This window comes from Heterodontus francisci, chromosome 47 (assembly GCF_036365525.1).
Source record: "Heterodontus francisci isolate sHetFra1 chromosome 47, sHetFra1.hap1, whole genome shotgun sequence".
Classification (NCBI taxonomy): domain Eukaryota; kingdom Metazoa; phylum Chordata; class Chondrichthyes; order Heterodontiformes; family Heterodontidae; genus Heterodontus; species Heterodontus francisci.
This window is the reverse complement of record NC_090417.1, coordinates 6,999,814-7,027,354: the sequence shown is the minus strand read 5'-3', so window position 1 is coordinate 7,027,354 and position 27,541 is coordinate 6,999,814. Positions and strand designations below refer to the sequence as shown.

At 42.3% G+C, this 27,541-nt stretch overlaps 1 protein-coding gene across 1 annotated transcript; it reads left to right on the top strand.

Annotated features, from left to right (window-relative positions):
• Window positions 1-188: 188 nt before the first annotated feature.
• Window positions 189-26,232, top strand: LOC137357125 (serine protease HTRA1-like). Its single transcript, XM_068023175.1, has 9 exons — window positions 189-858; window positions 8,156-8,255; window positions 11,886-12,090; window positions 12,957-13,151; window positions 17,728-17,760; window positions 22,280-22,394; window positions 23,123-23,180; window positions 24,176-24,271; window positions 25,928-26,232. Exons 1-9 carry the CDS (start codon window positions 444-446, stop codon window positions 26,091-26,093), a joined length of 1,383 nt encoding a protein of 460 aa, XP_067879276.1. The 5' UTR covers window positions 189-443; the 3' UTR covers window positions 26,094-26,232.
• Window positions 26,233-27,541: the final 1,309 nt, after the last annotated feature.

Sequence of the window (27,541 nt, the reverse complement as noted above, 5' to 3'; positions counted from 1 at the left end):
GTCAAACATTACACTACAGATGATTTAAAAAAAGTTGATCAGAATTCATCTTAAACGGGGCTCCTTGCAAGGGTTAAAACTTTTTGCAAAGAATGCATTTAATGGGAAACATCCAATGGGCTGGTGGAGGGGATTTTGGCATAGATTTTATTGGCTCTGGTTCTTGCCCTACTTTCCCACAGCAACAGACAAGCTGAGAGAAACCTGAGAATCACCAGGACTGAGTTACTGAGCTGTTCCATCCGGAGAATTAAAGTTTTCAGCGCAGCACTCATTACATTCCTGTCAAAGGGGACTGCGTTTCATTTCTCCTGCAAGTTTTGTGCCGAGCAGTGACCTTCTGTGAGAGAGAAGAACATTGCTGCATTCTCCCCAGTTCTTGGGGGAGTTTAATTTTCCAGCAACTTTTACAAGTTTTCCCCTTCACCCACCTGTTTTGGACCATGTTGAGCACTGGGCTGTTGTTCAGCTTCTGCTTCATTGCGGTGAGCGGCAGAGTGATGAGACATATTTGCCCCGAGATCTGCGACACTTCCAGGTGCCCCCCAGCTCCGGTGAATTGCTCTGAGGGCCAGGTAAAGGATTCTTGTGGTTGCTGCACTTTATGCGCCGCGGCTGAGGGTGAAAGCTGCGGGGGTCGGGATGACATTCATGGTGTCTGTGCAGAAAGCTTCCAGTGCATCTACTCCGCTGGGAAACGCAAGAAGGGCATCTGCGGCTGCATGCACAGCGATCAAGTGTGTGGGAGTGATGGGCAAACTTACAAGAACATCTGCAATCTGAAGGCTTTGAGCCGCAGGCATCAGTCCTCAAACGCCCTTCCTGTAATCTTGATCCAGAAGGGAGCTTGTGATGCAGGTATGTAGGAATATGGTATACTACTCCTTTGCAGCAGGTTAATGAAGGAACATCTGCACAAGAGGTTGGCGGCTATCAGTCAGCAATATTACACGCTGCTCTCTGCCAAACACTTCAACCCACCCTTGTACACTGCCTCATCGACCCGACCTTTCACGCTGACCCTTCAACTCGATCTTGCGCACTGCCTCATTAATCCCATCTTGCGTGCTGTTCCTTCAACCCTACCTTAGATATTACCCTTTCCACTCAACCTTGTACTCTGCCCCATCAACCCAACTTTGCACACTATTCTTTCAACTCAACCTTGCATGCTGCCCCTTCAACTCAGCATTGCATACTGTCCCTTCAATGCAACGTTGTGCACTGCCACATCAACCCCACTTCAAACTGCCTCTTCAACCCAACCTTGTGCCCTGCCCCATCGACTCAACTTTGTATGCTGCTCCCTCAGCCCAACCTTGTGCCCTGCCCCATCGACTCAACTGTGTATGCTGCTCCCTCAGCCCAACCTTGTGTCTTTCTCCATCAACCCAACCTTGTGCCCTGCCCCATCGACTCAACTTTGTATGCTGCTCCCTCAGCCCAACCTTGTGTCTTTCTCAATCAACCCAACCTTGTGCCCTGCCCCATCGACTCAACTTTGTATGCTGCTCCTTCAGCCCAACCTTGTGTCTTTCTCCATCAACCCAACCTTGTGCCCTGCCCCATCGACTCAACTTTGTATGCTGCTCCTTCAGCCCAACCTTGTGTCTTTCTCCATCAACCCAACCTTATTCCCTGCTCCATCATTCCAACCTTACATGTTGTTCCTTCAATCCAACCTTGAATACTGCACCTTCGACTAAACATTGCATGCTGCCCCTTAGATAGATATACATTTATTTGGGAGGTTGCTATTCAAGTGTTCAGAGAATGAACTGAGTTTTTTCATTTTAACATCATTTATATTTGAGTGTAAACCTGTAAATCAAATCATCACTTCATTCCAATCCAGAAGGAAGATCACATTTAAAGTTTTTCAGTAAAATGCAAGCACCACTGTCTTAAAACAAAAGGCCTATTTTTCATCCTCATTCCTCACTGACAAAAGTGCAGGAATACATGAATTTGATTAGTGCCAACAAAAGCTCAAGTCAGTATTATAATTCTTTAATGTTTCTTATGTGAATAATCATTACTTACTGCATGTAAATATCAAAGATTTTTTGCAGAGTACACAGATTTTTGAGGAAGATGGTGGTACACAAATCAGAAAATCAGATTTACCGGCTAGGCCATACACATGCTAGTAACTTCCGTGAAGCAGAAATGGAAGTAAGTTTTTGATGGATAGGCATCCAATATGACAGTCTCCAAATATTCAACAAAAGCAAAAAGAATGAACTCATTGTTAACTCCTTAAAAGAGCTAGCTAGGGGTCTGGAAGATGTTGCTGCACTTCAGAAATGGCAGAAAAATAAGGCATGAATATTACTCGAAAGGAGTAGCAAGGGGTATCAACAGTGTGAAGGTAAGTCATAATGAAAAAGAATGTACAAATTGCATTATAGATGCCATGATGGGAAATAAAATGTTATTCAGGAAGAAACTTCCATAGACCAGACCTCCACTGATAATTCATTTAAAGGGAAACTTGTACACAATGGTACAACACAGCAATGGAACAAGTGACATGATTGGCCTTCAGCAAAGCCAATCAGGTCAATAAGTTGCATTGATGTTTTGTCCTAACTTCTCGAGAATTTTCAGAGGTAATGTTCAATTCACCTGCAGTGATAATAAAAAGTAAGCATGTTGAACCTAACTAAAATATAACTTCTGTAAAACCAGAACCTATAGAATAATCTGAGCTTTTACATAAACATAAATGGAAAAGCAACAAAACCACAACTATTTGATGTTTCTAAGAAGCAGTTTTAATTGATGCTTTTGGCTGGGGATTTGGAAGAAGTAGCATATTTTGAAGAAGGGTCAAAGAAGGGTCAATAGAGCATGAATATTATTGCAGAGTTATATCAACATGTTACAATGGAACATGACAACTTCAAACTAAGTTTGAGTTCATACTTCTTACGAGGCTGTTGATCTCCTTAAAGAGAAGATTAAGAGGAGATTTGATGGAGGTGTTCAAAATCAAGAGGTGTCTAGACAGAGTAGATAGGAAGAAACTGTTCCCATTGGCAGAAGGATCAGATTTAAATTGATCAGCAAATAAACCAAAGATGGCTTGTGGAAAAACTTTTTTATGTAGTGAGTAGTTCGGATCTGGTTTGCACTGCCTGAAAAGGTGGTGGAGACAGATTCAATTGTGGCTTTCAAAAGGGAATTGGATAAGCATCTGAAAAGAAAGAAATTGCAGGGCTATGCAGAAAGGACGGGAAAGTGAGACTTGCTAAATTTGCTCCTGTCGAGAGCAGGCATGGGCTTGACTGGCAGAATGGTCTCCTTCTGTGCTGTAACCATTCTACGATTCTTCTCAGCAATGTCATCATCTCAAACAACTGAGCTGCCAAAAGCCAGCACATCTGTTTATATCAGCCAGGAAAGTGATCTTGTAGCCTTCTTGTGTCGACACTGTAATGTGATTCCCAGATATATTTTTGGACTTTTTGTCAGCAGTTTTAAAAAATCTGTTGCTGCTGCTGCTGCTGATGAGCAGAGTCATAGTTTGACTGCTGAGTCAACAGACACATGTGCTGCAACCAGTAATGACCTTTTTTGACTGGGTGTAAACAGCAGTAAAGTGTACAGGAAGCAGTCTTTAATATTTCACCTTCAAAGGCCAGTAGTGCAAACTAACTCCTCGGACTTATGCCGATGCAAATTAGTCAATAAAGACACAGGAAATAAAGTAAGACTGATCATCCATGTCACTGTTCCCTTTTAGCGTGAACATAAATATTGGTGAGGTTGTGGGGAGCACTCGTGCTTCTGAGTCAGAAGGTTTAGTGTTCCAGTCCCACTCCAGAGACTTCAGCACAAAATGCAGGCTGACATTCCAGTGCAGTACTGTGGAGGTGCTGACTTTTTGAAAAGACTTATGTCCTCCTCTCTCAGGTGGACATAAAAAAAAATCCTATGGCAATATTTTGAAGATCACAGAATCACAGATTATGTGGGAAGTTCCCCCTTGTGTACTGGCCAATAGTTAATCAATATCACTAAAAGAGATGATCACATTTCTGTTTCTGGAATCTGGTTGCATTTATATAGTGCCTTTTTCAACCTCAGGATGTCCCACAGTACTTTACAGCCATTGAAATACTTTAGAAGTTATAAAACAGAAAGTGCTCGAAACACTCAGCAGGTCTGGCAGCATCTGTGGAGCAAGAAACAGAGTTAATGCTTCAGGTCTGCGACCTTTCAAACTGGCAAAAGTTAGAAATGCAACAGGCTTTGAGCAAGTGAAAGGGTGGGTTGGGGAATAAGAACAAAACTGAAGGTGTGTGATAGGGCAGAGGACAGGAGAGATTAAATGACAGAGATATCATGGCAAAGGGAGAGCGAATAGGAGTAGTAAAAGACAAAGCACATGTCCAGAGAGAGTAGTAATGGCAGAATAATAAACAGCTCTGTCCAGAAGTAAAGACATGAAAAAGCAAGGCAGGCACATGGTTAAAAAATAACATTTTAAAAATAATTAAAAATAAATAGCAGTCACGCTCTGAAATTGTTGAATTCAATGTTGAGTCCAGAAGGCTGCGGAGTGACTAATCGGAAGATAAGGTCTGTTCCTCAAGCTTACACTGAGCTTCATTCGAACACTGTACCATGCCAAGGACAGAAATATGGGCATTGGAGCAGGGTGGTGAATTAAAATGACAAGTGACCGGACGCACAGGGTCAAGCTTGCGGACTGAGCAGAGGTGTTCCAAAGCGATCACACAATCTGCATTTGGTCTCCCCAATGTAGAGGATACTGCATTGTGAGCAGCAAAACAGTATATTAAATTGAACGGAGTACAAGTAAATCGCTGTTTCACCTGGAAGGGGTATTTGGGGCCTTGGATGGTGAGGAGAGAGGAGGTAAGAGGGCAGGTGTTAGTCACTCTTGTAATGTAGCCGATTTGCAGACAGTAAGCTCCAACAAACTTCAAGTACTTCATTGGCTGTAAATGGCATCCTGATGCTGTGAAAGGTGTAAGTCTTTCTGTTCTTTGAGAATAACACCAGGAGAAACAGTTCTTATCCTGGCCAGGAAAGCTGGTTGAGCATTCTTATCATCCGATAAAAGGTGGGGGAATTCTTGTCAACTCAGGCAGCCTAGTAAGCTGATAGTGTGCCAGTTCGAGCAGGCATTTATATGATATTATTTGTTCACTGGTGCATGTTGAAATGATCAAATTTCAAAAGCTATGGGATTTCTGCTGGTACTAGCTGTGTTCAACCTGCTGCTGCCTGCCAAAAGGCAAATTTGCAACCAAGGAGGTTTTTTGCTGCTTGAAGCTCTGCATAGACCCTGTCCTGATAAAAGTAGAAACTAGTGGTTCAAACCCTTGCTTCACTCTGTTAGGTTCAAGCCCCAGCATTCAAATAGCTGCTGTGAAGATACCCAGTTGTAGTGGCTGTTTCATAGTGGACTACAGAGAGTGAGGGACTCGATGAGACTTCATCAGGAGCTGTCAAAGTAGAATTTGCACCAGAATTACTCAATTTTCTGTAAGGGGGTAACAGAAATTGCAGTTTCCTAAGGAAATAGCATGGTGCTGCTGTAAGAATGGAATCACCATGCCACAGCTATGTCTGAGTCTTTGAGTACCGAGAAGTTTTTGGTCAACAATCTAGATTTAACTGACATACTCCATGCAACAGCTGCTGTGATTTAGAAAGCTGAAACTATTCCATAGAGCAGTGCTGTTTGTTTTGGAAACTACATTTTTCAGTTTGTTTTACATTTGAGAATAGACCTGGAAGCTTGAGCCCCTCAGGCTGTGTTTTTTTTGTGTGCACACTATATTTACGAAGATAAAACCTTGGCTGCTAGCAAAAATTCCACCGTCTTTTAACTTCTCTGCCTGCTGCCACAGCATTCTTCCTGAGTGTATAAACTTGTCCAGAGAAGGATGATGATATGTATCTCGGGATTGAAGTCACATCTTCTACTTTGGCAAAGTTAGTGAAGATTTATTACATTTCACTTGATGAAGTTAAATGAATCTCTTGCCGACTACCTTAATGGTTCGAATGTCACAGGAGGACGAGACCCTTTAGCACAGATGGGAAGTTAATTTAAAAGCTTCTGTAAAAGCTTAAAGGGATTTTCTTGTTTCACTTGGGAGTTTGTGGAGCAGACTGACTTCTCGGGACAGTAGAGTGTAAAAACTAAGCTTAGCCACCTGCCTCTGAGTTTATTACCACCATTCGATCATGTGTGTTCTCATCATTTTGAGCTTATTTTAAGTGAAATCTCTGTTGCTCAGTATCGGAGACATGCCAAAGTGTTCCAGCACTTCAAACAGCACTTCAGCAGCTTAAGAATCAAGTCAGAGTGAATCTAAGAATTTTATATTTAGAGTTTAGCCGCAAAGATTATTTTCATCAAGTGTCTGAAATCAAATGGAATATTATTCTTGGATTCAACATCAATTACCAAGACTTCACTATGCAGTACTGGTATATATTAATGGGACTTCAAATTAAATGTACTGGAACAGGAACGACTTTGGGTTCAATTCATTGTTCGTTGTCATTTGATTTACCCTTTGAGAAGTCCAACTATTTTTGCACAGAGCAACAAAACTTAACAAGAACCTGTACTCCATTGGTCACTTTTGAGAAACAGGCCTTGACAGGTGAATTCTCTGAATACAGAGTCATTGGGTAATGGCTTACCCCATACAGCTTCCTCAACAATGCAATGCCACTGTCTCTGCTGCCTTCTGTTATGGCCAGCAATGCTGCACAACCACTGTTATATTTGAGCTGGACTGCTGAAGCAACAAAATTGACACTGCAGATTCAGTTTAATGCAATTTTTTTTTTTAGTAGCCCAAACATGAGATTATAAACCCAAAGCTCCTGGATCGGTCCAAAATTACTGTTCATCTTGGCTTAGTTTTTCAGTCTTGACTTATGATTATTTTTGCACGTCTCCGATACTGAGTGAGACTCTCAGCCATAAAAACAAATAGTAACTTTGCCTTTACTTGACGGTGGATAAATAAAAGGAATATAATATCTTATTAATTAAAGCAGAGCATAAATAATACTTAATTCATCAATCCTTCCCACTTTTTAAATGTCAATAGAGAAGGAGGCACAGTGGCTCAGTGGTTAGCACCGCAGCCTCACAGCTCCAGCGACTTGGGTTCAGTTCTGGGTACTGCCTGTGCGGAGTTTGCAAGTTCTCCCTGTGACCGTGTGGGTTTCCACGGGATGCTCCGGTTTCTTCCCACCTCCAAAGACTTGCAGGTTGATAGGTAAATTGCCCCTAGTGTCGGTAGGTGGTAGGAGAATGGTGGGGATGTGGTAGAGAATATGGGGTTAATGTCGGGTTAGAGTAAATGGGTGGTTGTTGGTCGGCACAGACTCGGTGGGCTGAAGGGCCTGTTTCAGTGCTTGTATCTCTAAATAAAAATAAAATAAAATAAAATTACAAAGTAGGCGAGTTCTTGAGATGCTGTACAACCTTCAGTGGTTTAATCGTGAACATTAATGAAACCGTTTTATATTTTTCCAGAAATTCTCTGTACTTTAAATCAACGTTGCTTTTTCCGCTCTCCTTTCCATTTGCTTTTCAGTGCCTCCTTAGTTCCCTTTCTCTCACCAGTCATTCTCTGTGTTAAAGGAGGCATTCCGAGGCCTCTGCCACTGCCTCACCACTGTTCGGAAGTGCGCAAAAGATGCTGCAAGTTGGCTTATCCTTTAATTTCCTTTCCTTATGTTTAGTCATCATTGGTGCCTCCCCTTGAAAGCTCATGAGGAACTTTGGGTTTAGACCCATATTCTCTGGTACAATACTGCAATACTAATGTTCCAGAGCAGATACTATTGTGAGGAAAGGAAAGAAATGGCAAAAATTGAGGAACCAGCAAAAAGGAGAGAATTTTGTTCAAGCGAGGGAAGGAAATGGGCATCGGTCTGCCTTCGAAGAAGACAGGTACAGACATATTCAATTGGCGGCGTGCTTATGCTATGCCCAACAAGTTTATAAGAGTCTTGACAATCCCGCCTTTTATGAACCAACATTCAAAGATGAAAAACAATTCTTTGCTCAACTTTGCCCCCATCAAGTAAGTGACGGAGTACAAATGCATTTTTTTTTGAACTAATGTCCAAAATTTGCTCAGTTTAGGTCATCAGCACCCGGACAGCATGAGATTCAAGTTTAATTTCATTGCAGACGTGGTGGAGAAAATTGCTCCTGCGGTGGTTCATCTTGAACTTTTTCGGAGGTGAGAGGCAACTATTCGAACAGTAAAACACTTGGCAATTGCCCATTCTGATGGTTCAACTTGATAAGGAATTTTATAGTGACATGAAGAGAATATTTAAGTTCACATCAGGGAGGGGCTCAAAGTACTTCATTGTGGCAAGGAAAGGGGTAGGTATTTTCTGAATATATATCTTCCAAAGAAAATTTATGTTTCCTTTACCCAAAAAAGCCTTCAGAGCATGCATCTTATCTCAACATTCATGGGAGTTGTGGAATAACAACAAATGCAAAACATCCAGGTAGATCAGACATTCATTAATATTAGTGAAAAATGTGTCCTTCTCAAATGTCATAAAATTTTTCATACATTTTAAACCACTAAGCATTCGACTAAGCTGGTGTAGCAGATGTTGACTGGGCCCACAGTCCAGAGCTCAGTGGATCAAAACCATCCTAAGCTGGATTCATTTCATGGGAAAAGAACAGGGAAATGTCACAGGAGGAGGTAACTGCAATTGTCAAACTAGCATCAGCACAAGCTTGATCGGTCTTTTCTGCAATCATTTCTATCATTCTATAAGCAAGGCTACTGCTGAATATAAGAGTCTTTTGTGTCCCCTTTCGATAGCTGTTAAAGTCCTCCCGATCAGGATTAAGGGGAATAATTCTAGCCGAGTAACTGAGATTTGCCTCTTCTGGTAAATCGGATGCTTAGCCTTATACATTGTGTGCCCAGAAAAGAGAAATTTTCTGCAGTGGGATTTATATCTCTTGAATTGTCCAACAGAAAAATGTTAAATGGGGCAGTATTCATAATGTCAATTCAGAACTTGATGTCTTTGCAAGTGAGAACTCAGGACAATGATGATGCATAAAGAGCCATGAGTGATTATAGCACAATTCGGGAGGGTTGAGCTCCCATTTAAGAAGAACTTCCACAAGGTATGATGCAGGGCTGCTAACTCTGCAGAATTGCCCTGGAGTCTCCAGGATTTAAAGATTAAAAGAGAAAAAAGTAGGGGCATTTTGAAAAAAAGTGTTTGTTTCATTTTATTTCAACATTTCAGTTTATTAGACATCATAAATTGCACTGTCACCCAATGTTATATGAGGTTCAGGAAGAAGGTTTAATGTCAACTTCTCAAGGATGACTAGGGATGGGCAGTAAATGCTTGCTTTGCCTGTGACGCCCATATCCCAAGAAAGAATGAAAAAAATATATATTGGAGATAGGGAATGCTTGACCGGGTGGGATGGTTGGAGGTAATGTTCCCTCAAAGCTGATAGTGAACAAATTGACCCCTTTAAATTACCATGTGTACACAGCCATGCAAAAAAATGTAAAGGGGCTACACATGAAAGAAATCGCCTGTGTACTCCAAAAAAATGAGAGGGAACATTGGTTGGAGATCATGTGATGAAACCTCCACAAATCAGCCCCAACTAGAGTCAAGCACAATGTTTTATATGATAAAGGTTCACAGTTCAGTGCGAGGATCAACTGTTAGTCAACGTCCTTCCTTCTATTGTTCACAATGACACACTTCGAGTAGGCACTTGATGGTGAAATAAACTATTCATATCCAGTATAGGTGATCAATCTAATTGTACACATAAGCTTTTTGGTTTCGGCATCTTTAAGACCGCTAAAAACTGTTGAAAACCATGATCCTTCATGCACCTTAGTTTGCCTTCATCAAAGGTACATGCCACAGCTAGAATCCTTTCAAAACAGTTTATTTGCTTAAAAAGTGTAGTTGTTTACTTTCAAGTTACTTCTCTCAACCAAGACATCTTGACTTTAATGTTCTCAAATCCTTTGAGAAATAGTTTTATTAACAGCCTGTCTTTCTGTATTCAGCAATAATCTGCTCATTGATGCTCAGTTTGGGTTCCACCAGGGCCATTCAGCTCCTGACCTCATTACAGCCTTGGTTCAAATGTGGACAAAAGAGCTGAACTCAAGAGGTGAGAGTGACTGCCCTTGACATCCAGGCAGCATTTGACCAAACATGGCATCAAGGAGCCCTGGAAAAATTGGAGTCAATGGGAATCAGGGGAAAACTCTCCGCTGGTTGGAATCATACCTTGCATGAAGGAAGATGGTTGTGGTTTTTGGAGGTCAATCATCTCAGTCCCAGGACATAACTGCAGGAGTTCCTCAGGGTAGTGTCCTCGGCCCAACCATCTTCAGCTGCTTCATCAATGACCTTCTGTCTATCATAAGATCAGAAGTGGGGATGTTTGCTGATGATTGCACAATTTTCAGCACCATTCACGACTCCTCAGATACTGAAGTAGCCCGAGTTCCCATGCAGCAAGATCTGGACAAACATTCAGGCTTCAGATACTGAAGCAGCCTGTGTGCAGATACAGCAAGACCTGGACAACATCCAGGCTTGGGCTGATAAGTGGCAAGTAACAGTTGTGCCACAGTTGCCAGGCAATAACCATCTCAAACAAGGGAGAATCTAATCTTCTTCCCCTGATGTTCAATGGCATTATCATAACCGAACCCCCACTATCAACATCCTGGGGGTTACCATTAACCAGAAACTGAACTGGAGTAACCATATAAATACCGTTGCTACAGAGCAGGTCAGAGGCTTGGAATTTGGCAGCGGGTAACTCACCTCCTGACTCCCCAAAGCCTGTCCACCATCTACAAGGCACAAGTCAGGAGCGTGATGGAATACTCTCGACTTGCCTGGATGGGTGCAGCTCCAACAACACTCAAGAAGCTCGACACCATCCAGCACAAACATCCCGCTTGATTAGCAACCCATCCACCACCTTCAACATTCATTCCCTTCACCACTGATGCACAGTGGCAGCAGTGTGTACCATCGACAAGATGCACTGCAGCATCTCACCAAGGCTCCTTCGACAGCACATTCCAAACCCAGGACCTCTACTACCTCGAAGGACAACCCCAGCAGATGCATGGGAACACCACCACCTGTAAGTTCCCCTCCAAGCCACACACCATCCTGACTTGGAACTATATCGCTGTTCCCTCACTGTCACTGGGTCAAAATCCTGGAACTTCCTTCCTAACGGCACTATTGGTGTGCCTACACCCCAACAATTGCAGCAGTTGTCAAAAAAGGCTCACCACCACTTCTCATGGGTAATAAATGCTGGCCAAGCCAATGACGCCCACATCCCATGAATGAATAAAAAAAAATTATAGTTAATAGACCATTTTGCCTATGTTTATTGCACTGGCCACTAACATTACAATGCTCAAAACATTTGGAGCAGATGATTAGCCAAGCTTTCTCCTGTCATACCCCACTACCACCTTGATTATCTTGGAAAGCCTGTTGCTCCAAGTTACAAGCAATTTCAATTACTAACCCTTGACTCCCCAAGATGTTTGACATATAACTCTCCAGGATGTCAAGAGATACAGAAGGCAGCCATTTAGCCCATTTGCACAGCACCAACTTTCCGAAGTGGTCTCATACCCTTTTAATTTATTCTTTTTCATGGAGAAATAAGAGTTAGATTTGAGTGAACAAAAAGCATGTAACCAAGAATAATTAACAGTTGAAACTATCTGCTACCGTGGAGTACACCACCATGCTGGGAAACTGCACCATTCTTTGCTGACTGTGTTCTGTTACTATTACTTGTTGCTTTGCAGGATGCCCTTCACTAACCGTGAAATCTCTGTGGCGAGTGGCTCAGGGTTCATCGTATCCGAAGATGGTCTAATTGTCACCAATGCACATGTACTCAGCAATAAACAAAAAATAAAAGTAGAGCTGAAGAATGGAGAAGCATATGAAGCAAAAGTCAAAGATGTTGACCAGAAATCAGATATAGCATTAATTAAAATACATCCAAAAGTAAGTTTGCTGAGGTAGAATCTTTTTCCCCCCAATTAGTGTTAAGCTGGGGCAATATTTACTTTTATAACAACTTAATTTTCTTGCTAAGAAGTACTTTGTTCTACAAATCCCCTTTTAGCTCCAAAGACGAGGATGTACGCCAATTTGGCTCTTAAATGATCTTAAGCACCTTCTTTGCAAAATAATGCAAAATAAGTCTGAGCCGACTGGGAGGCAGTTGACACGAAGAGTTGGAATACTTATTTCACAGATGAGACTTTGGACTCAAATCCAAACTAAACCATAGAGATGATGGTTTCCAGTTCTCACTACTTCCTTAATTCAGTTTCCTTTCTTTCTCAACTTTCAGTTCACAGGTTAACATTTCAACAAATTAAGACAATTAATATGAAAACGATAAGGGTTTTGATAGTTTCTCCCTAATGGCACTGTTTCCACGAGCAGAAGCATCAGTAACCGGAGGACACAGGCTTAAAGTAATTGGCAAAAGAACCAGAAGGGAAATTAGTTTTTTTTTTAAATGGTGAGTTGTTATGATCTGGAATGCACAGTCCAAAATGGTGGCGGAAGCAGATTTAGTGTTAACTTTCAAAAGGGAATTGGATAATACTTGAAAAGCAGAAATTTGCAGAGCTATGGGGAAAGACCAAGGGAGTGAGATTAATTGAATAGGTCTTTCAAAGAGCTAGCACAGATGCAGTGGGCCAAATAGCCTCCTTCTGTGATATATGATTCCATCAATGTCCTGTAATCAGCTGTTAATTTAATTATATCAGCTCTTTTATGTGAAACTCTGTGTTTATGTTTATATTTTTATGTTTATAAAGCTGAAAAATGGGCATTTTTTTTCCCTCTGTGAATAGAACCCCCTACCTGTGCTTTTGCTGGCACGCTCATCAGATCTCAGACCTGGAGAGTTTGTGGTGGCAATTGGCAGTCCATTTTCACTGCAGAATACTGTCACGACAGGGATTGTCAGCACCACTGAGAGAGGAGGCAAGGAGCTGGGCTTGAAAGATTCCGATATGGACTACATTCAGACAGATGCCATAATCAATGTAAGGCTAAAAAAAAGAATATGTGCAAAAATAAGATATAAAAATCAACATACAGAGCTAATAATAAAACTGCTCTTGAATTCTGACAAGGTGAAATGCTAAAGTGTTTTCTAAAGTAATAGTTTCTCTGAATGCATTTGGATTTTTGTCCCATAGATACCTACCTGGAAAATGGATAACTCAGTGCAGTCAATGAACACATTTTAAAATATTTTTGTTTTGGTTTATGGGATGTGGAAATTGCTTGCCAGGCCAGCATTTGTTGCCCATCCCTAATTGCCCCCGAGAAGGTGGTGGTGAGCTGCCTTCTGAAACTACTGCAGTCCATATGGTTTAGGGACACCCACAGTGCTGTGAGGAAGCGAGTTCAGGATTTTGATCCAGCGACAGTGAAGGAGTGATGATATAGTTCCAAGTCAGGATGGTGTATGGCTTGGAGGGGAACTTGCAGGTGGTGGTGTTCCCATGCATCCTTCTAGGTGGTAGAGGTCACAGGTTTGGAATGTGCTGTCGAAGGAGCCTTGATGAGTTGCTGCAGTGCATCTTGTAGATGGTACACACTGCTGCCACTGTGTGTTAGTCGTGAATGTTGAAAGTGGTGGATGGGGTGCCAATCAAGTAGGCTGCTTTGTCCCGGATGGTGTCGAGCTCCTAGAATGTTGTTGAAACTGCACCCATCTAGGAAAGTGGAGAGTATTGCATCACACTCCTGACTTGTGCCTTGTAGATGGAGGACAGATGTTGGGGAGTCAGGAGGTGAGTTACTCGCTGCAGAATTCTTAGTCCGACCTGCTCTTGTAGCCACGTTGTTTCTGGCTGGTCCAGTTCAGTTTCTGGTTAATGTTGATAGTGGGGGATTCAGTGATGGTTATGCCATGGAACATAAAGGGGAGATGATTAGATTCTCTCTTCTTTGAGATGGTCATTGTCTGGCACTTGTGTGGCACAAATGTTACTTGCCATTTTTCAGCCCAAGCCTGGATATTTGTGCAGTCTTGCTGCATATGGACACGAGCTGCTTCAGTATCTGAGGAATCCCGAATGGTGCTGAACATTGTGCAGTCAGCAGTGAACATCCCCACTTCTGACGTTATGATGGAGGGAAAGTCATTGATGAAGCAGCTGAAGATGGTTTGGCGTCGGACACTACCCTGAGGAACTCCTGCAGTGATGTCCTGGGACTGAGATGATTGACCTCCAACAACCACAACCATCTTACTTGGTTGTGCTAGGTATGACTCCAACCAGAGGAGAGTTTTACCCCTCAAACCATTGACTCCAGTTTTTCTGGGCTCCTTGATGTCAAGGACAGTTACTCTCACCTCACCTCTGGAGTTCAGCTCTTTTGTCCCTGTTTGGACCAAGGCTGTAATGAGGTCAGGAGCTGAGTGGCCCTGGCAGAACTCAAACTGAGTGTCAGTGAGCAGGTTATTGCTGAGCAAATGCCGCTTGAGAGCACTGTCGATGACCCCCTCCATTACTTTGCTGACAATCAAGAGTCGACAGATAGGGTGGTAATTGGTCAGGCTGGATTTGTCCTGCTTTTTATGGTCAGGACATATCTGGACAATTTTTCACATTGTCAGGTAGATGCCAGTGTTGTAACTGTACTGGAACCGCTACAACTAGCTAGGGACACGGCCAGGTCTGGAGCACAAGTCTTCAGTACTATTGCTGAAATGTTGTCAGGGCCTTTGTGGTATCCAATGCCTTCAGCCATTTCTTGATATCGCTTGGAGTGAATCGGATTGGCTGAAGACTGGCATCCGTGATGTTGGGGACCTCATGAGGAGGCCAAGATGGATCATCCACTTGGCACTTCTGACTGAAGATGGATGCAAATGCTTCAGTCTTGCCTTTTGCACTGATGTGCTGGGCGCCTCCATCGTTGAGGATGGGGGATTTTTTTGTGGAGCCAGCTCCTCCTGTTAGTTGTTTAATTGTTCACTGCCATTCATGACTGGATGTGGCAGGACTGCAGAGCTTAGATCTGATTGGTTGTGGGATCGCTTAACCCTGTCTATCATTATTATTAAAAATAATGTTCCTTATGATCATACTCCAACAGAATCACCTGGAGAGTAGTCGAGGAGCAAACAGTTGCTAAGCAAAAGGAGACAGCAAAGTGCAGTTTTGGAAGAGGCAGTGATCGATCGAGTTTAACCATGAGAAAAATATTTCTCAGTGCAAAGTACATAATCTTGTTTGTCATTGTAATCACAATTTTTGATCTGATAATTTAGCACCCAGTTACTATGATTTCAAATGAAACAAATGCCAAAACAACTTGCATCTATATAGTGTCTTTAACATAGTAAAAGGTCCCTAGGTGCTTCACAGTTTTATCAAAGGAAATTTGACCCTAAGCCATTGAAGGAGATATAAGGGCAGATGACCAAAAGCTTGGTCAAAGAGGTAGATTTTAAGGAGCATCTTCAAGGAGGAAAGAGGTGTCGAGAGGCAGAGAGGTGTATGGAGGGAATTCCAGTGTGTAGGGCCTAGATAGTTGAAGACACAACCACCAATGGTGGACCAATTAAAATCAGAGCTGTTCAAGAGCCAGAATTAGATGAATGAAGATACCTCAGAAGGTTATGGGGCTGGAAATGATTACCGAGATATGGAGGAGCGAGGCCATGGTGAGAATTTTAAAATTGATGTGCTGTTGAACCAAGAGCCAATGTATCTGCCAGCACAGAGCGATGGGTGAATGGGACTTACTGTGAGTTAGGATACGGGTCGCAGACTTTTGGATGACCTCACGTTTACAAAAGGAGGTCAGCCAGGAGTGCATTGGAATAGTCAAGTCCAGAGGTAACAAAGGCATGGATGAGGGTTTTAGCAGCAGATGAACTGAGGCGGGGCAGAAGGAACGTGATGTAACAGAGATGGAAATAGGCAGTCTTAGTGATGATATGTGATCGACAACTCATCTTGGAGTCAGATATGACACCAAGGTTGCAAACAGTCTGGTCCAGTCTCAGACAGTTGCCAAGGAGAGGGATGGAGTTGGTGGCTAGGGAATGGAGTTTCTAATGTTGTAATGCCTTCGACTCCTGTTGGAATTTTTGTCAACAAAAATAATTGAATGATCAACTTAAGTGTTGATTTTATTGAAGTAATCAGGTCCGATGGGGCACAGAGAAGATAAATGCCAGTAAATTTAAAACTGCCAAAGATTTGACATGTGGACATCACCTTAAACTTAGCAAGGGGAAGATATAAAAGACAGTTTAGATTTAGACGACACAGAGGGTGCTGAATGTGTGGAATGGACTGCTCAGGGAGGCAGTGAGGGCTGATTGTTTCAGAAACTTCAACAGGGGGTTAGGTAAGTACTTGGAAGAAGCTTTGATGAGGTGTAGTGTGGTGAGGTATGATGTTTCTCAGATGAGAGCAAGATGGACCTTGATGGTTTTTTTCCGTGGCCCTGTACATTTATGTATTTCGAAACATTCAAATTAAGCAATTTTAATATAACAGCACAGGAGGCATTTTTTGCACAATTTCAACTTGAATGAACAGATAATTCAAATTTAAGCAAGTTCCAGTGAAGAGAAGTAGACTGACTGGATTGACTAGTCTACTCTTACCAACATCCAGTTGGTCCTGGAAGAATTTGAAAAGCCAGATGAGACAGAGTGTAGTAATTGAATTCATATGATGCAGAAGGAAAGAACTTAATATTTTCATAATATCGAGTTCATCCTCAAATGTCATGGTTTGAGGACATGAAATTCTTGCATCTACTGCCCCATTCCTCTGGTGTTTCTGCACCATATATCCACTGCAGATATATTAAGGATAGCTGGCCTACATAATCCCAGGATTTCATTAGTCCACTTTAAGCCTGTGGCTCAGAGGGCTAAGCCCAAGAATGACTGACCAACCAGATTTTCTTCTCTCCCCTGAAATGAGATTCCTCCTCTGTTCAGTGACCTTTGACATGCAGCATAATCAAGAATAGGAAATCACTGATGTGTGGCGTGTCCCTGTGCTTTGCGGCGCACCATTCTGCCACCCAAAATATATGTATCTCTCAGAATACTGAATATTTTCTCAAGTGGCCTGTTCGTGAGAACAGAGCCAAAATAATCCAGGGTGGGGAAATTGTGAAAGAAAGCATTCTGATAGGCTCAGATAGTTTGCTCAGCTTGCCCTGGACTGCAAGGGAAAATGAAGCATCTTATTGGGAAGCCCATCAAAGAGTACAGAAAACTTAAAACTATCTGAATAGGTTGCATAGCAAAAATGGCAAATTATAACGTGGTGGCTTGCACAAACAGATTGGTTCTTTCAATGGGCCATTCTAGGATTTTATGCTGGAGTATTCAATGTTTGTTATTAGTTCTCTGAATATTGTCATTTCTTGCAATTATTACAGACTTTGGGAAAACCATCCAACGTAGAGGCAGACAGGAATGCTTTTCAGTTTTTGACATTGCAATTTTAAAATCAATTAACTGAAGTTTTGAATTTTAAAATATTCTGTGTCAAAGATGTCTTGTAAGTTAATTTAGGATAAAAAAGCATATATTACAATTAGCCCTATGAACATGTTCCATTTTTATTACAGTATGGAAATTCAGGAGGACCACTTGTCAATCTGGTGAGTGGCAGTTTAACATGTACTTTGAAATGAATAAATTTGTAGAAGATAGCTTTTTTTTTAGTAAATGTGTTTGAACTCTTGGAAAGCTCAAACTATTCCAGTGACTGCCACCTTTGAGATTAATTTTTGCTACTCAAGAATATAAGGATGGTGAAAATGGAGATTGACATGAGTTTGGTAAATCACATTTCATGATGAAACTTACATAGTTAGAATTTCGGACAAGAACTTAGACATTTAACTTGTGGTGAAACTTAATATGCTTGCACTAATATTGCCAATATGTGACACTATGACACTTGGAATTAATTTTCCCAAAATAATGGAACTAAAGGAGCTGTTTACTGTGCATTGAACAAAATAGAATGATTTGGAAGCTTTGTGTTTATCAGAACTTATCTATCTTGGATAGGACTGGCAAGCCTAGCTTGGATTTTCTGCTGGGATCTGGTGCGTGTTGCCTCAATTATCCACATTAATTCTCTTGGAGCCAGGCATGTTGAAGTAGATCAGCTGCGAGGCTGTGGTGCAAAATGACTTCATCAGGCAAAGGCAGGGGCTGATGAGAGTAAATAGGTGAAAAGCCACATTCTGATGGAAAGCATTTAGATTTACAGCTGTCCGCAGCACTTATACAGTAAGTTTCGTTTTAGTGAGATTGGCATTTAAAATGTGGCACTGCCTATTTATATTTTCAAGCTAGCTTGCTTGCAAAACCAATAGTGCATTGTAGGAGCAGAAGCAGGCCATTTGGCCCTTCCAGTCTGCTCTGCTATTCAATAAGATCATGGCTGATCTTCTACCTCAACTCCATTTTCCTGCACTATCCCCATATCCCCTTGATTCCCTTAGTATCCAAAAATCAATTGATCTTTGCCTTGAATATGCTCAAGGACTGAGCATCCATAGCTCTATGGGGCATGGAATTCAAAAGATTCACAACCCTTTGAATGAAGAAATTTCTCCTCATCTCCTAGCATCTACCCTTGGACATGTATTACACATAACCATGTTGCCAACTCAACCATTATAACTTGTTTTTCCTTGTTCAATATTGAGCAACTCTCTATTTTCCCCAATGACTCATTGACTTAACTGATGGAGTTTTGAGCCACACAAACAAGGAAGGACCCAGTTTATGTTCTCCACTGAGTTGGCCAAGCTGAGCGAGGGTAGCATAGAGGATGTCACATTTGGTCTAAGTACACTCCAGGCTAGGGACTGTAACACATCATGTGAAGCACAAGTATTGATTCTGCTGATGCTTAGCCCAGTTGTGTGAAACTTTCCTCAGGGGCAGCACTTTTTGTAAGAATTTGGGCCGTGCTTTGTGGAATTGAAAATGGATGGTGTGTAACAGGTGAGCTCTCAATGCCAAAAGTAGTTGACTATCCCTACTTGTGTGTGGCTTTGCTGTCAGAATTTTGCCAGTTATGGCATTATACTCTGTTGGACTGACCATCTAGGGACTCTGCTTATGCACTAATGTTGGATGAGGGCAGTGTTGGATTTGGGCTGTAATGCTGCCCACACATGGGCTGGCTGGCCGCCATTCACACACCAGTTTGATGAGCTAATGGAAGGCCCTGGGCACCTGTGGAATTGGATCAGAAAATGAATCGCCACCTATCAGATGAGGAGGGCTAATGAGGCAACATTGCAGTTTAAAATGGGTGGAAAAAGTAGCAGTTGTATACTTTGCCGAAGTCCAAAATTTTCCCAGTGAAGGAAGAGTCAACCAGCCTGCTTTTCCTCACTTCCTACTCTCCAAGTTAAAGGGATCACTTTTGTGACTTCAGTTTCGAAATGGTGCATGAGGAAAACGTTTTTGAAACTGATCAAGTGTCACATCAATGGCTCAACTCCAACCAGAACAACTGTTCATATTTGATTACCTCTTCGAAGCACAGTGAATTTCCAAAAATTAATTTGAGAAATAACTCATCGTTGAAATGATGGAAACTGCAATTATCGACTTGCAATTTGATAGTGAAAGCAGGTGCTTAGTGAATCATGAAATTATTCAGCACTTGCCAAGAAGTTTAAGTACCAACAGCAAAATTACAAGGGTTGTGAGAGAAGAGCTACAAGTCAGATATTTTTGTTACTCAACCGTTGGCACTGGCTCAGCTTCATTCCGATAATTTAGCCCTTCCCTCCCCTAATTCCAGAAAATAAATTATTTTTTTAAAAGCAACTTCCACACACAGAGAATTCTCTTTTTATCCTGCGGCAATCTACCTATTATGGCACACTTCACAAATTCCATTGACATTTCCCAAAGCATTTTACAGCCAAAGAAGTACTTTTGAAGTGTAGTCACTATGGTAATGTAAAAAAAACAGCAGCCAAGTTGCAAATAGCCTGCTCTCAAAAACAGCAATATGATAAGAACTAGATAAAGTTTTAGTGCTGTTGGTTGAGGGATAAATACTGGAGAGAATTGCACTGCATTTCTTTGAAGTAGTGGCCATGGGATCTCTTATGTCCACATGAGAGGGCGATAGAGCCTCAGTTTAACATCATATCCAGAAGACAGCACCTCCAATAGTTAGCACTCCTTCAGTACTGCACTGGAGTCTCAGCTTTGCTTTGTGTTCTAATCTCTGGAGTAGAGCTGAAACACACAATCATCTGACTTGGAGGTGAGAATATTACGCACAGAGCCACAGCTGACAATAAGTGGCATTTTTATGGTACACAAGACATGCAAAAAGAGATCTCAGGGTGCTGAATGGAGCAGTGGGCAGGTTATGAACTCTTCCTAGTTGACGAAAAGGCTTTTGAAGGCAGTGAGGGAAATGACAGGGCAGAGAGCTAGGGTACTGCGGCAGACACAGCAGCCACTTGTGGTATAGTGTGGGGAGCAGGGGGTAGACCCGTGCCAGAGGATGGATGCAGAGATTTATGGAAACAATGTCACTAGCTCAGGATACAATCTTCAATAAATAATTCACCTTTAGTCCTTTTAAGGCAATATTTTTGGTTAGAATGACCTCTTGGCTGTTTTAATTTGTCTTCGAACAACTTTTAAATCTAGGTATGTTTTGCCATACAACATTCTGCAAGAACTAGCGACACTGAGGCCCTGATATTTACAGGGAGAGGGCAGAGGTGTGGGGGAGTTGGAGTGGTGGGGTGGTGGGGGGGGGGAGGGTTTTGCTGTCTGGAAAACTGGAAGATGATGTTTCCCTCAGCTGCTGCTGAATTTAATAGCAGAAAATACCGAAGCAAAGATCAGAGGTTAGATGGGGTGTTGGGATTTGGTGTGTGGGGAAACATCGATGGGGTTCCCAGAGAGATTGGGGGACGAGGAAAGATCACAGACAGATAGAGAGATCATGGTCTGGAGGAGGTCATCAAGGGCAGGGCCCTGAGAGATTGGGAGAGGAGAGGAGATCGGGGAGGGTTTTGGAACAGAGGGTTGTGGGGGGTCCAATCTTTTTTTTTATTGGTTCATGGGATGTGGGAATCGCTGGCTAGGCCAGCATTTATTGCCCATCCCCAATTGCCCTTGAGAAGGTGGTGGTGAGCTGCTTCTTGAACTGCTGCAGTCCTTGGAGTGTAGGTACACCCACAGTGCTGATAGGGAGTTCCAGGATTTTGATCCAGCAACAGTGAAGGTACGGTGAGATAGTTCCAAGTCAGGATGGGTGCGAGGCTTGGAGGTAAACTTGTCCTTTGAGGTGGTAGAAGCCGCGGGTTTAGAAGGTGCTGTCAAAGGAGCCTTGGTGCGTTGCTGCTGTGCATCTTGTAGATGATGTACACACTGCTGTCACTGAGCATCGGCAGTGGAGGGAGTGAATGTTTGTCGATGGAATGCCAAACAAGCGGGCTGCTTTGTCCTGGATGGTGTTGAGCTTCTTGAGTGTTGTTGGAGCTGCACCCATGGCAAGTGGAGAGTATTCCATCACACTATTGACTTGTGCCTGACAGATAATGGGGGAGTCAGGAGGTGAGTTACTCACGGCAGGATTCCTCGCCTCTGACCTGCTCTTGTAGCCACGGTGTTTATATGGCTACTCCAGTTCAGTTTCTGGTCAATGGATTGCTCAAAGCGTTAAAAAGTTTGCTTGGTGGGTTGGAAGGGTGGGGGTTGGAGCACTGCTGCTCCTCCTGGCCCATAGGTAGTGATGGAAAAACAGTGACCTCATTCATGCAGCAATTCTCACATCCCTTTAGCTGCTGGGTTTCCTGAGACCCAGCCAATTAAAGCTGGAACAGAGAAAAAGATCTGAAGCATGCAGCCTCATTAAAATTTTTAAATGAGAGACCTGCCTCCTGAGAGTGGGTTGGTTGCCCGCCAACACCCCCTTCCCTGTCCGCCTCTGTTAAAACCAAAGTGGACAGCGGTTCGGGTTTGAAATATTTTATATTTTTACTTCCCACCCAACCCAAACCCTCCCGTTTTTGGAAGTTAAAATTCCCCCCAAATGTCAGAAATTGATCACATGAAATATTTTCTTCGTCAGGCATTTCGATTAAATGGTGTTTTGTCAACTGTTTTACACTATAGGATGGTGAAGTCATTGGCATTAACACACTGAAGGTGACAGCTGGGATATCTTTTGCAATTCCTGCAAAAAGAATTCAGCAATTCCTTGCAGAATCTCATGACCGCCAGCTAAAAGGTATGAGTCAGTAAATTAATCTCACATTACTGATTAAAAACAGCCTATTGAAAGACTTTTATATTGCACACCCTTAGTTGCTCCTATTGGTGAACTTTCAAAGAAACTGGCTGTGAGGTGGAAAGCAGACAGCTGGATTTGATTATGAGAACAGTAAAATCAGCGGAAAGGACATTTTTGTGGTGTTCTGCTGATGCTTAAAATGCCATGAAAAGTGCACCATGAAGAAAAGAGCCGTTTTCTTAATCTCATTTAACACAAACCCTCTGTGCCCCTCCACTGGTGCCAATCATTCAGCTGGTACAGCGAGGTGCTCCATTTTACCCTTCATCTGTGCTGAGTCAACTGATCTTAGCCATTCTAGTACTGGGCAAAGGACGGTGCCGTTAGTGGAGAGGCAGAGAGAGGGAAAACACAGAGCCCGGCACACAGATCCTTAACCTGTACTCAGTGGCTCTAGTTGACAATTGCGTTTATGTAGCTGTCAGGTGAGAACAAGATCAAACGTGGCTGTGATGCTCCCCCCAGAATCGTACACTTCCCAGTGTCTTGAGTCAGGATGTTTGAGGAAGGTATTATTTCTGGTGGCTGTGGAGCTGAAACTAAGCATGACTCAGTGCTGTCAGAAGGAAAGGTGATATTTCCTCTGTTGTGCATCATTATAAGCAGGCAGGATCCTCCATTCTGAATGTGCAAGGAATTTACCAATTCTAGTTTTATACCAACAGAAAACTCTTCACCCAAGAAGAGGTATATGGGAATAAGAATGGTCGCACTAACATCCAGGTAAGTGTCCTGTATCTACACTCAAGCGGTCATTTAGCTTTTTGTAAGACGTTGGTCTTGTGAGCGAGCATCATTTTATCCCTGCATCTGAGTACTTCAACGAATGTTCTCTAATGCTGTGTTTGATCAGGAGTGTACAGCACGTAATTAGGAAAGCTAATAGAATGTTATTGTTTATCACGAGGGGAATTGAATACAAAAGTAGGGAGATTATGCTTCAGCTATACAAGGCATTGGTGAGACCACATCTGGAGTACTGTGTACAGTATTGGTCTCCTTATTTAAGGAAGGATGTAAATGCGTTGGAGTCAGTACAGAGAAAGGTTTACTAGACCAATACCTGGAATGGGTGGGTTGTCTTACAAGGAAAGATTGGACAGGCTAGGCTGGTATCTGCTGGAAATTAGAAGAGTAAGAGGTGACTTGATTGAAACATATAGGATCCTGAGGGGTCTTGACAGGGTGGATGTGGAAAGGATGTTTCCCCTTGTGGGAAAAACTAGAACTGGGGGGTCACTGTTCTAAAAATAAGGGGTCGCCCATTTCAGAGATGAGAAGAATTTTTTTCTCTGAGGGTTGTGAATCTTTGGAATTCTCTTCCTCAAAAGACAGCGGAAGCAGAATCTTTGAATATTTTTAAGGCAGAGGTAGATAGATTCTTGAGAAGCAAGTGAGTGGAAGGTTATTGGGCATAGGTGGAAATGTGGAGCAATCAGTTCAGCCATGAACTTATTGAATGGCGGAGCAGGCTGCAAGGGCCAAATGGCCTACTCCAAATTTGTATGTTCGCATGTAAGTGTCATCGAAAATCATTTAGTGCTTGTGGATTTGCAACCAGGTATGCTGGCTTTTATCCTTCTCAATGTAAAGCTCAGGAATATTTACTTGTCCTGAAGTTGCTAGATTTGACTGTAACATAATACTGCAAGATTTCAATGCATGTGATTTACAGTTACAGAAATCAAGAGGGCTAACGATTTTCCATTTCATTTCAGTCTCTTGCATGACCTGAAAATGCGTGACAAAGATTTCCCTGACGTTTCTGCTGGGGTTTACATATTTGAAGTCATTCCAGCAACACCTGCTGCAAGGTAGGAAAGAGAAGATAAGCTAAGAGACAACATGCAAGGAACCTAGTGAGTCATGCAATCCGTAGAGCTTAAAACCAATTTATTGGTTGCATTCAGTGGCATGGTCACTGATAAAATGATGCTTGGGAGATACTAGTCGCCCATATCAACACAGCAGATCCGCCTGTTAGACAAGCTGCTAACCAATTTTTGTTACAATCAGCACAGACTTTGAATGGGATTTGGTTCTAGTGGCAAGTGTTTTTGATCAGACCTCCTGTGATACTTAGCTATCTTGTATCCATGGCTGCTGAATGGAGCAGGACAAATGGCTGGGCTGTGGATTTGAGTTCTAAGTCCTGTTTGTGGTGCATGGGTAGAGGGAATAGAATTTATAATGGAATGCATATGATTGCAAAAGCTTTGTACACTCTGATAAAATTAATTCCAGTGGAGTTTAGAGTTATCTAGCTGTCTAAGTGATGGGCATCTGCCTGTACCACTTCATAATGAACCAAGATACTCCCACTGTACAGTGCAAGGTTTACCAGTTTACTGCATGACTCCATGTTCCAGCTGGTGGAAATAAGGCAGAAGTCAAGCAATGAACACAACTGAGTTTGACTGTCAGTCGAGGCATTCAAACTCTCAATCTTTCAGCCACAGCCAGAATCTGCTTGGGATACTTCTAACATCACTTGGTAGCATCAGGCAAGATTAGAACAAAAAAAAGTATTTAACTAGTAGGAGCGATCAGACTTTCAGCTTCCGATCTGTTAAGCACTAGCAACATGGCTACTGAGGTTAAAACAAAAGAAAGGGACAGTGGTGTGGGCTAACAGGAATTTTAGCAGTAGTTACAGTTAATTTTCACGATTACATACTATTTCTGGTTTTGCCAGTTGCATGAATTGCGATCTGAAAATTGCATGGTCAATGGGGACAGTTCCATCCATCTGCTCTTGCTTTGGAAGATGGAACTGAGAGAATCTGGCTAGTGCAGGAGTTAGATACTGCCCTTCCTTATCTCAAGACGTGGGTTCAAGTGTCCACTGTATGCTGAGTCGAGTTTCTAAAAGACAGTTCCACCTGTGAGAATTATCACTACAGCAGAGTTTGTTTGTGAGGTATGGGCTGAGGCGTGCTGTGTTGAGGTCGAGTAGAGGAGCTTTACTGTGCAATGGGGTATGATATACTGACCTGGGAGAGCTAAATGGTGATACTGGCTGATGAGCTGTATTCCTTGGCACAAACCAACTTGAAGAGCAGTTTTTTTTTCTGAAGTAAATTACTGTTTGCAGTGTTTGCTGACAAATACTGGAAGGAAATTCCTTTATGTCATCCATTTTAATAGAGATGTTAACCCAGTTCAGCACGAGTGAAATAAATTAATGTGAAGTATTCAATCTAAGCTTCTAGTTTAAAATGGCCCATTGATCCATCACCTCTGTACTGTAGTGCTGCCCAAAAAAGGCAGTAGATATATTCCTGTGGTGAAATAGTTTGTTTTCCAAGGTAACTGGTACTACAGCAGGTTATTCATAGATGCCAATCAGCTGTAGGGCTTAGGACACCAGTAATGTTATCAGCAATGCATTCAGTTCCTTTGGTGCTAATTGCTGGCCCTCATTGTTGACTTTGGCAGCTGCATAATTCTTCAAAAATTTTCATTTTCAGTGCAGGGTTAAGAGACCGGGATATCATTATCAGTATCAATGGACAAACAATAACATCCTCAGAACAAGTGAGTGAAGCAATTAAAAACAACGACACTCTGTCCCTTGTTGTGCGCCGTGGAAATGAAGACTTGATGATCACGGTCATACCTGACATCATTAATTAGAAAACAGATTTAAATTTTTTTTTTATTGCAGATCATCGTAATCCGATTTAAGTGCTGTTACTTGAATATTTTGTTCACCAGTCGTCCTTTTAAAAAAACTTAGTGTTACGGTTAAGGGCTTTGTAGTCATAAATAAAAAAATACATGAAATATATTGTCATATCTTTTTAAAAGATTTTCTGGAGTTACTGTCTTTAGAACACAGCATAATTCAACGCTGAAAATGCATCCTGTTGCATCTCTTGAAGAATGTTATTCCATTTTGAAGAATATTTATTTGCTTTAAACAACTTAAAATCAGGATGAAGAGAAACTACTGAGCCCATTGCAACTCATAGATCTGATACTTGGATCTGGATTTTAAACAGGAGATGGAGTTGTTTGTGGGCTTGGAAGGAGCTGTTATGAGGATGAGAACATCCTGCAGAATTTAACTGCATGACCTCTTTAAGTAGAGTTCCCAGGCACAAATCAGCGTGGAAGCCTTTCACCTGGGAATCGTGCTTCACAAAGCCAAAGCCTCCAAGGACAGGTAGTTGTATTGGGGATGTATTATTGAGAGATGGTTGGGGTGGTCTAGATCACGGACGGATCCCATGGTAGTTCCAGATGGTCCTGATTGCTATGGGTGGGCCCAATGGGAGCTGGGGAGGATCTTGATTGCAAGGTGGGGGGTTGTTCAGATGGTGATTTGGAAGTCATGATTGTAGGAGCGAGGGCTGCAGGAAACACTCCAGATCCTCCTGACCCACAAGCAATGCTGTAAAGGTAATTACCTCACGGATTCAGCCCCCTTGCCTTCTTTCAGCTGCCAAGTTTCCTGAGACTTGGGAAACCTGGCTGCCTGTGGTTAAAAATAGAATAGCTGTTAAACTGAAGGCACACAGCCTCAATATTTTCATGTCCAACTCGTGAGCGGATTGATCTCCTGTATCTTGTTGCACCTCCGAAGTGGAAATGTTGGGGTCCTGTTTCAGATTTCTTGCATTTTAAATCAAACACAACCATAATCCTCCCATTTTTGGGAGTTAAAATTCAGCCCATCCAGTCGAGCTGACAGATGATTTGACTATACTGCTTTGCCATCTTTCCTCATCGCTCCCCTATTTAGCACTTGAAATCGTTCTGCCCCCACACACCCTCCCGTTTCAGTGCACACACATCCCTTTGGTCGTGTTTTGACCAAAACAGTACTCAGCATTCCAGATGGGGGGGTGTCAATCAAACCATCATAAAGCTACATAACTTTTCAAACAACTGATCACATTCAAGATGACTGAACTGAGTATTTCACATGGCTGGTAAAAGCTCCACAAACCCATTCTTTCTGGCCAGCAGCTATTCCAGATTCTCAAGTACATGTGATAGGGTACAGTACAATCCTGTTACGCTGGTCTCTAATTGTACTGATCAATAATGATTGAAATATACTTCACAAAATCACAAAC